Here is a 10,440-nt window from a genome sequence, read left to right on the forward strand (position 1 = left end):
GATAGATAGGATTAAATTAGATTCCCCTACAGAATACTTCACCAAGAAGTCAGTGTAAGAGTTAGGGTTGGACTCTGGGAAGGAGCAGGGCAGGCTTAGCCTGGAGCTAGGTGTGATTCCAACAGTCAAGTCTCTCCTCTAGCTGCTTTTCTCCTAATTCGGTGCAGTGTGTTTCTGCCTCCTCCACTCCCCCTCCCTCATTTGATCACGTCACTGAGGAGAGGGTGACGTGTGGCTCCCCCAGCACATAGAAGGAGGGGGTAGAGGGGAGGGGGGAGCAGCTTCCCAGCCATGTCCCTCCATTGATCTGAGCAAATCTTCCCGCCCCACTTTCCTTACCATGCCAGTGCCCACACTCCCAGCAGCCTATAAAAGCCGGGATGCAGGCTGAGGCTCTCAACCAGATCTGCCGGCAGGAATCTGGGAGCCACACAGCCAGCCAGACGGACCGACCGACCGCCGGCAAGGGCCGAGCGTGGAGAAGCCCAGATGTACCGCTCCACCAAGGGCGCCTCCAAGGCGCGGCGGGACCAGATCAACGCCGAGATCCGCAATCTCAAGGAGCTGCTGCCCATCCCGGAAGGGGACAAAGTCCGGCTCTCCTACCTGCACATCATGTCGCTGGCCTGTATCTACACCCGCAAGTCCATCTTCTTCGCCAAAGGTAACCAGCACCGAGAGAGAGAGGGAGAGAGAGAGAGTGAGCGAGGGAGACGCGTTGCCTGGCTGGCACTGGGCAGGGAGAAGTGAGGAGCCAGTGTGCCCGGACGGACACCTGTTAGACACCAGTGCCTGGTGGGTGTCCGCCTATGGGGCGCCTCCAGCCAAGGGGGCGGGGTAGGGGTGAAAGGCTCGTGGCACTGTCCGTGGTGCTGAAGCTACATGGCCTAGGGGCACTGAGTCCCGGTCGCTGTCCACGGTGCTGCCCGGGTGGCGGTGGAGTCGCTGTCCGTGGCTCTGAAGCGGCAGGCTGCTGCGGGTCGCTGTCCATGGTGCGGCCGGGCTGCGATGCATCGAAAGGGCTTTGGATCCTGACTCCCGCTCCTCTTCCACAACAGGTGCCCTGGGAGGGCTGGAGAGCCTGCTGTCATCCCAGGACCTGGAAGAGTTCGTGCAGACGCTCCCAGGCTTCCTCCTGGCGTTCACCGGCGAAGGGAAGCTGATCTACGTCTCGGAGAACGTAGCAGAGCACCTGGGCCATTCGATGGTAAGGGCTCCGGCGGCGAGCCGGTGGCCGGGCTATCTACCACCGACTCTCCCGCTCCTGTACATACTACAGAGCTGGGGGAGAGGGGGTATGTGTATTGGGGTGGGTGGATAGCTAGAGGGATGCATGTGGAGACAGAGACAGAGAGAGAGAGAGAGAGAGAGAGAAAGAGAGAGATGATGGCTATTTCTAGAGTTAACCAGTGAGGATCTCACTGTGTATTTCCCCTGTGCCTGTTGTTAAGCAGTGTTTCTAACATAGACACTGATAGCTTGTGAAGCATAAAAACACAGCTCCCTGGCAAATGTCGATCTGTGTTATATGACCACACAGAAATCCTGGCACAATGATGTGTGTTGCCAACCCTTGGGCTTCAGCTCCGAGCAGCCTGTTCCTTGTGTTGCATGACAGTGTGAGCTAACATCTCGCTATTACCTCACCCCCCAGGTGGACCTGGTAGCCCAAGGAGACAGTATTTACGACATCATTGACCCCACCGACCACTTTGTGATGAGGAATCAGCTGGCGCTGCCCTCCCCAACTGATACAGGTGGGTCCTTGTGTGATTGGGGCTTGCGTTGAAATCATTCTGCATGCGATGCCACTTGGGAAGAGCATGAAAACTGAGAAAGAGCAGAGCGGAGGATCTGAGCAGCTGGCCAAGGAGGGACAGAGGGTAGAGACATCTATACAGAGTATTCAAATGGACATAGAAATGAGAGAGAGCTCAGATACTATGGAAATATGAGAGGGAGAGATGGGTGGGTGGACGGGCTTATACAAAGCTGGGTGGATAGCTAGAGATGGGCATGGGAGGATAGATTCACTCCTGTACTAATCTAATATTCCTAGAGTTGACACTTCCCAGTGCATTAAGTTCTTCTGTGAGCTCCCTCCCTGCATGCCAAGACTCCCTACGTTTGCCCCACACACTCACCATCTTCTCCCCTTGCTGATTTCCAGACCGCTTGTTCCGGTGCCATTTCAACACCTCCAAGACTGTGCGGCGCCAGAGCGCGGGGAACAAGCTGGTCCTAATCCGGGGCCGCTTCCATCAGCCACCACCCGGCTCCTACTGGTCCACCAACCCTGTCTTCATGGCCTTCTGCACCCCGCTAGAGCCCAAGCCACGGCTCAGCCACAATTCACTCTTCCTGGCCTCCTTCGAGAGCCGGCACAGCAAGGACCTGGCCATCCTGGACATCTCAGAGAGGTGAGGAGGGGCTCAGCCTTCAGCACAGGGGGAGAAGGGACCTTCTGGCATGTCCTGATTTAGGGCATAAGGAGTTGCGTGAAAGGGTTAGGAAGAAAATCAGGGAGTGGTTACCCCATCTCTGTGGGGTGCCATGAACCCTGCTCTGGGCATCTGTAAAAGTTGGGGCACCAGGCTACATGGGCCCCTGGGCTGAGTCTATGAACCACGGTCCCTGATCATGTCAGGAGCTCCACAGATGCAGAATGAAAGACAATCCCTGCTTCCTCTGTTCAAACATAAGGAGGGGAAACAAGGGCAGCAAGAGTGGGAAGGACTTTGGGGGAGGGATAGCTCAGTGGTTTGAGCATTGGTCTGCTAAACCCAGGGTTGTGAGTTCAATCCTTGAGGGGGCCATTTAGAGATTTGGGGCAAAAATTGGGGATTGTTGGACTAGATGACCGCCTGAGGTCCCTTCCAACCCTGATATTCTATGATCCTATGACTGGCCCAAGTTGAGTGGCAGAGCTGGGAGGAGAACCAGGAGTCCCGTCTCCACCTCTAACCCACTAGACCCCCCCCCACTCCCTTCCAAGTGCCGGAAGTAGAACCCAGGTGTTCTGGGCCCCAGCTCGGTGCTGCTCTGTGGGTTGTTTTCCGCTCCCCGTGAGTGCTCAATGGTCTCCTCTGCTTGGCTCCCCTGCAGTGTGATCTTTCATCTGGGCTTTGAGAAGAGTGAGCTCCTATGCCGGTCGTGGTACAGCCTGATGCACCCAGAGGACCTGAGCCATGCCTCAGCCCAGCACTGCCGCCTGTGTGAGTATCTCCTCCTCTCCACCCCGAGCTACTGAGGGCTGGGCTGGGCTCCACAGGATCCATGACACTAACCCCCTGCCCTCTTTCTTCCCCTGCAGTGGGCAATGCTGGTGAGCCACAGGTGGAAATGGTCGTCCGACTCCAGACCAAGAATGGTGTCAGCTGGGTTTGGATCTACTCCCTGGCATGCATGGAGAGCACTGAGATCCCCATCACCTGCCAGAACTACATCATCAGGTAACTGCATGCAACCAGCCTCTTCCTGGGTTACGGAGCCCCGAGCCAGACAGCGTTCCCCTCACTGAGAGGCCTGGGCGCTCAGTAGCTTCTGGGATCAGGCCCTGATTTGGTTTGGGCTAGAATTCAGGAGCCCAAGGCAGGGTCGGGGATCCCATTGAACTGGGTGTTGCATAGCTCCTGCAGAGATCAGGGCCCCATTGTGCTGCACGCTGCACAGACCCAGCACGAGAGATGGTCCCGGCCCCAAAGAGCTCACAGTCTAAATAGACAGATGGTGTGAGGGAAAACTGAGGCCCACAGAGGGGGAGGGGTCTGCCCAAGGTCAGGGGCTAGGAATAGAACCCAGACATCCTGACTCCCTGTCCAGAGCCTGGTCTTTGTGTCCGTGGTGCAATAGGCGGGTGTATTTGAGAGCCCTGGGGCTGGGGGGGGGGTCACTCCTGCCAGCTCCAGCACTAACCCTGCCTCCCTTTGGTCCCCAGTGACTCGGAAGCCTGGTGCCTGCGTCAGCAGCTGGCCTCAGAGGAGCCGCAGGTGGCCTACGTGCTAAGCGCCGCGCCGCCCTGCTCTGAGGGGCTGCTGTCCCCGGCGCAGCTCTCCAGCCCCGACCAGGTCTTCACGCCCCTGTCCGGCACACCCACCGGTGCTGCCCCAGTGCCCTCCTTCGATTTCGCCAGCCTGGAGTATGCAGAGGGCGCCAGCCTGAGCCACGAGGGAGCATCGATGACCATGGAGCTGGGCAATCTCTCCTCCATGGAGGAGGCCCCCAGCTCCACCCTGGGACAGCCAGGCAAAGACACTGAGTTCAGCTATGTGTTCTTCCCCACTGCCTACGAGCCGGCCTTCCGGAGGGACAACCCAAGTGGCTCCGGCAAGGACTTTGTCTGCACGCCTCCCTACACGCCCCACCAGGGCTGCACCTTCATGTTTGGGACCCAGGAGTCCTACCCTCCCAACACAGCCACCTCCCCTCCCACCACCACTTCCACCACCACCACTTCCTCTGAGCTCCTCTACCCTCCGGAGAACTGCAGTGCTCTCTATGAGAAGTTGCCGCCCACTCCTGACAGCCCCGGTAATGGGGATTGCACCATCATGACGCTGCCGGAGGTCAGAGCCCCCCTCTATATTGATGTGCCCATGGTGCCTGAGGGGGTGCTCACCCCGGAGGCCTCGCCCATCAAACAGACCTTCTTCAGATATTCTGAAAAAGAAAAGACTGAGATTGACCTGCTGGCCAGGCAAATCAGCTGCTTGGCTGAAGACTTCAGCTCCTTCCACTCCACGGAGCTCTCCCTCCAGGCAAAGCAAGGCCAGGTCAGCCGCAGCTCCTCCCTGCCAGCTGGCATGCCCAGCCCCTGCCTGGACTTCCAGCCCCTCAAGAGCTGGAGGAGCATTGACTTCTCCTTCCTCTCCTGCCCAGAGGAGAGCCTCCTGGAAGAGGACACCGTGGAGAACCTTCTCCAGGACCTGTCCACCTCTCTGTTCGAGAAGGGTGGCACCGGTGTTCGCTGCCCCCTCCACCACCACTTCTGTGGTGGGAACGTCAGTAGTCCACTAAGCTTGGACGCCGAAGAGAGCGGCAGTGGGACCTTGGCTCCCTCGCCCTCCACGGACCTGTCTCCAGAAGAGCAGTGCTTTCTGGAAGAACTGGCCTCCTATGAAACAGTCTTTGAGGCATGTGCCTCAAGGTCGCCCTGTGATGGGTTAGATGAGTTGTATCAACTCCAGAGCCACCTGCAAGACAGCTTCCATGAAGGTAAGGGGCAGAGGCAGTGCCAGGTGGGGGCGGGGGGAAGGGACCGGGTCAGTGCAGGAATTCAGGCTGCGTGGATATGGACTGTAGGGATCCCCTGCTGGCCACCCATTTGCCCCCACCATGGGGCACATCACTCTTCCAGGGGGCCAACCCTGCACTGCAGCACATCTGCCACCAGTTAAGGCACGTGCATGCTGCCCCCTGCCCTCCAAAATGTAACCTGTCCCTCCCCGGTTACACGTCCCATGGCTCCAGTTCAGCTGTGTGACCATTTCCAAGGCTGCTGCCAGGGCACTATGTAAAGGCAGCTAGGCTGAGGTAGAGGGCCCCGTCACGCCAGGCACTGCACCAACCCTGACCGAGATCAGGGTCTCTGTCAGCCTGGGCACTGCACAGATGCAGTCCCTGTCCCACCGAGATCACAAGCTCTAGACATAGGCGGGATTATCCTCCCCATTTTACAGATGGAAACTGAGGCCCAGAAAGAGTCAGTGACTTGCCCAATGTCACATGGGGAGGCAGTGGTGGAGCTGGGAACTGAACCCAGGTGTCCTGAGCACCAGCCTGTGGCATTCATCTCAAGGCCAGCATTGCAAAATGGTGCTTCCACTTGGGGACAGCACATGAGCAACTGGCAAGGGATTGAGAGAGTCAGGGTCTGACTCTAGTGGGTTAGAGCAGGAGGCTGGGAGCCAGGACTCCTGGGTTCTATCCCAGCTCGGAGGGGACCAGCAGTTAGAACAGGAGGCTGGGAGCCAGGACTCCTGGGTTCTATCCCAGCTCGGAGGGGACCAGCGGTTAGAGCAGGAGGCTGGGAGCGAGGGGACACCTCATGTATCCCAGCTCGGGAGGGGAGTGGGATCTAGTGGATTAGAGCAGGGAACCGAGGAGCCAGGACTTTTGGTTTCTGTTCCCAGTACTGAGTGAACCTGGACTAGTGGTTAGAGTATAGGATCAGGACTCTTGGGTTCTACTCCTGACCCTATCATGCTGCATGTGTGAGTTTCCCCCTCTGTGAACGTAGAGGAGAATAACCTCTCCCAGGTAGCTAGCCTGGGAGGAACATTGTGGAGCAGGTCGCCCTCTAGTGGAGATCCATGAGGGGGCTGGTCCTAGCTCAGTCATGCCTGACAGAGGTTGGGGAGACCATGGTCTGGCTTTGTGGTGGGAGCTGGCTGGGATGCCCCGTTCCCTCTAACTCCCCACCCCCTTTGCTTTGTGTCTCCCTACAGATGGAAGCGAAAGTGACCCTTCGTTCTGAAATAAGTCTGTGACTTACTTCACCAAGTATGGCATATTGTCATATTTTGAGGAGCTTCTTCCACCTATACTCGAGCTGAGACCTGACTCCGTGCACATCCGGAGTGGGGGCCAGGCTGGGCGTCCCTGGGGTGAGCTTTGGGCGAAGAACTAGCATTTTTATACCCCCCCCCCAAAACGACCACCATTGTGCTGTCGAAGCTAGAGTTGCCAACCAGAGCTCTTGAAAGGACCATTGTACGTGGCTTTACACATAGAACTGTATTCACTCGTAGTGAGTATATGTATGTAATTTAATAAGAAATAGTACAGTCACCTCTCCCCAAGGCCTGCACCCCCACGTGCATTCAACCCAGTGTTGGAACAAGGCACAGGGGTGCCTGGCTTTGGCCTCCCCACCCCTCGAGAATGGTGGGCGTAGGTGGTATCTAACCTACCGCAGTAAGGGCCCATGGCTGTTCAGGCATTTTTTGGCAATTGCATTTCTGTTCCTGACTCAAAAAAAAAATCCCTAGATTCAACTGGCCCAGCTCTGATTTTTCTCAGAGCTTTTGGGCAAAATACAGTGTTTGTGGCTACGTCCATTTCACCGGGAGACTTCTGCTGGGATTCTAGGCTGGGACTGTCAAAGCTGGCTTGATCACAGTCTCTTGCACAGGGGCAGCTGAGCAATGAACAAAAGGCAAATGTTTAAGTGGGGAGGGTGATTGACAAATGGCCTGGGGATGTGATGGACTCTCCATCATGTGGGCTGTAAACCCAGATTGGGTGACTCTCTCTAGCCTGACCACCAATCACTGGACTCCGTGCTTGGGTAATGGGGTGAAATTCTCTAGCCTGTGTTATCCATGTCAGACAGGATCTGAGCCTAAGAATTCATTACCCTAAGGGACTGACATTCCAGCCCCTGGTCCAGCTTTGAGACTCTCAGCATTGACTGAGATAGTTGTTTAGCAGGAGTCATTTTAATTGTTGTTTCATTTTGAAATTTCACCCATGAATGTTAACTCACCCTGTCTGGAATAATCCACTGCAAGCATCTTCCAGATCGGAGCTTAACATTGTCACCAGAATGAGCTACTCGGAATGATTCCTGGCACCAAAAAAAACCCCTCTCCCCCACTTAGGGTGGGCAGGGCAGGGTGAAATATACCAATGTAGAACAGAAATGTTTATAGATATAAATATATATAGATCTTTAATTTTTTTAAAAAAAACCACAAGAATGATTTTCTAACTTCTCCAGAGTGGGATCCTGAGTTGGGCGCAGTCTCTGTGCCATGACAGGGATAAGCTGTAAGACATCAGGATCCATGGGGGTTTTTCCCCCCTTTCCTTTCTTTTTGGGGTGTTGATAAAAATAACAAATAAACAAATGTTAAGATGTGACGCCCAGAGAGGCGCCATTGTCGCTAACCGTAGAGTTGTCTACGCTCAAGTATCAGGATTGAATCCTCTAACTCTTTACCAATTCGCACATTGCCGAAATGTGGAGTATTGTAAGACACATGTATATTTGTACAGGAAAACGACGGGATTTCTTTTTTTAAAACAAAAAAGATCATTGTGTCCATCGCTGTACATATATCTCTATATTATATATACGGATCATTGTGCACCAGGTCATGGACAACGTGGAGTCGTTCTTCGGTGTGTGTCGCTGTGAGTGCATTTGTAATGCCAAAATCTTTGTAATAAAACTGAAATTAACAAAAATGACGTGGAGCATTTCTTAAGCTATCTCCTTGGGAGAGGGTTAGTAATTGTATCGTGAGGCTGCATTTGAGATCAGGGGCCCCCATTGTGCCAGGAGCTACACAGACACTCACCAAGATTGGGGATCCCGTTGCACCAGGCTCTGGACAGACCCCGATTGAGATCAGGGCCCTATTGGGCCAGATACTGCACAAACCCCAACTGAGCCCAGAGCCCCCATGGTGCTGAGCATTGCACAGACCCTGAGATCAGGGCCCCTATTGTGCCAGGTATCCCCATATCCTGTGAGCCTGAGCAAGGATTTCCTGGGTCTCTGCTACAGGGCATGGCATAGTGGTGACCAAGACCTCCTGGCCCTTCCCTCATCTTAGCAGCGCTGCTGCCCCCTGCAGGGTGAAACCAGATGTGTTCTGCTGTACATCAGCCCCCATGTCAGCAGCACCAAGGGCAGGGTGCCCTAGTGGCAGGTTAGTGAACTAGGGCCCCCGCTCTCTGCACACAGATTGGATGGGGGATTGCTAACCCGTGGCTGTGGTGATACAGCTACCTCTGGAGTGGAGCACAGGAACTGTTTATATCGGGATTCCCTCATCTGGCACTGAGATGTAGCTGCTCCTGGGATGAGGTGGGGGGGCTGATTATACAGGGATCCCTTGCCTGGTGCTGAAATGCGACTGCCCCTAGGGTGGGGTGTGGGAGCTCTTTCTATAGAGACTCATCGCATAGCACCCAGATGCAGCTGCCTCTGGGGTAGAGTGCAGGAGCTGTACAACTGGCCTAGTGGATGTGGGAAAAACAGTAGACCTGCTATATCTGAATGTTAGTAAAGAGTTAATCCCCACTGACATTCCCATAAGCAAACTAGGGCAATATGGTCTAGATGAGATTCCTATCAGACAGGTGAACAACTGGTTGAAAGAGCATACTCAAAGGGTAATTCTTGATGGTTTACAGTCAGACTGCGAGGCCATATCAAGTCAGAGCCCTCAGGGGTCTGTCTTGGGTTTAGTACTGTTCAAAATTGTAATGAATGACTTGGCTGGTGACGTGGAGAGTATGCTGATAAAAGTTGCTGGGAGGGGCTGCCAGCACTGCAAGGACAAGATTAGAATTAGAATGATCTTGAGAAGTTGGAGAATTGGTCTGAAATCAACAAGAGGAAATTCAGCAAAGGCAAGTACAAAGTATGGCACGTAGGCAGGAAAAGCAAAGGCACAGATACACCATGGGACTCACCGGCTAGGCAGCGGTACTACGGAAGAGGATCAGGGGGTGATAGTGGATCACAAATTAAATACGAGCCAACAACATGAAGCTGTTTTGGAAAAGGCAAATCTTTTTCTGGGATGTTGTCACCAGCTGACTGGCCCCTTTAAGAGGTAACGGGTCCAGATCCACCTGGGACTCGTTCAGCCCTCCTCCCCAGTGCAGATACCTGGCAGATAGGTTGTGTGGTTAAAATCAGTCCAGGCCCGTATTTATTACCAAGTGATTGTTTGGTAATACTCCTCCTAGTGGAAATGGCCACACAAGAAGAAATGAAGAATTAAGCTCTCATCATCTCCTAGATGCTCGGTTATTGGTAGCCTCTAACGGGAAAAAGAAAATTAGCCCAGTCACAGAGAACATAAGAACGGCCATACTGGGTCAGACCAAAGGTCCATCTAGTCCAGTATCCTGTCTTCTGACAGCAGCCAGTGCCAGGTGCCCCAGAGGGAATGAACAGAACAGGTAATCATCAAGTTATCCATCCCCTGTCACCCATTCCCAGATTCTGGCAAACAGAGGCTAGGGACACCATCCCTGCCCATCCTGGCTAATAGCCGTTGATAGACCTATTCTCCATGAACTTATCTAGTTCTTTTTTGAATCCTGTTATAGTCTTGGCCTTCACAACATCCTCTGGCAAGGAGTTCCACAGGTTGACTGTGCATTGTGTGAAGAAATACTTCCTTTTGTTTGTTTTAAACCTGCTGTCTATTCATTTCACTTGGTGACCCCTAGTTCTTGTGTTATGAGCAGTAGTAAACAACACTTCCTTATCTACTTTCTCTACACCAGTCATGATTTTATAGACCTCAATCATATCTCCCCTTAGCAGTCTCTTTTCCAAGCTGAAAAGTCCCAGTCTTATTAATCTCTCCTCATACAGAAGCTGTTCCGTACCCCTAATAATTTTTGTTGCCCTTTTCTGAACCTTTTCCAATTCCAGAGGAATTATTAAGAACATAAGAATGGCCACGCTGGGTC

General features: G+C 53.8%; 1 protein-coding gene across 1 annotated transcript; it reads left to right on the forward strand.

Annotated features, from left to right (window-relative positions):
• The first annotated feature begins 401 nt into the window (after positions 1 to 401).
• On the forward strand, positions 402 to 8,169 carry NPAS4 (neuronal PAS domain protein 4). Its single transcript, XM_073354827.2, has 8 exons — positions 402 to 664; positions 1,059 to 1,207; positions 1,655 to 1,757; positions 2,171 to 2,420; positions 3,106 to 3,215; positions 3,314 to 3,452; positions 3,938 to 5,214; positions 6,447 to 8,169. Exons 1-8 carry the CDS (start codon positions 490 to 492, stop codon positions 6,473 to 6,475), a joined length of 2,232 nt encoding a protein of 743 aa, XP_073210928.1. The 5' UTR covers positions 402 to 489; the 3' UTR covers positions 6,476 to 8,169.
• Positions 8,170 to 10,440: the final 2,271 nt, after the last annotated feature.

The sequence above is a fragment of the Lepidochelys kempii genome, chromosome 7, assembly GCF_965140285.1.
Source record: "Lepidochelys kempii isolate rLepKem1 chromosome 7, rLepKem1.hap1, whole genome shotgun sequence".
In the NCBI taxonomy this organism is placed as follows: Eukaryota; Metazoa; Chordata; order Testudines; family Cheloniidae; genus Lepidochelys; species Lepidochelys kempii.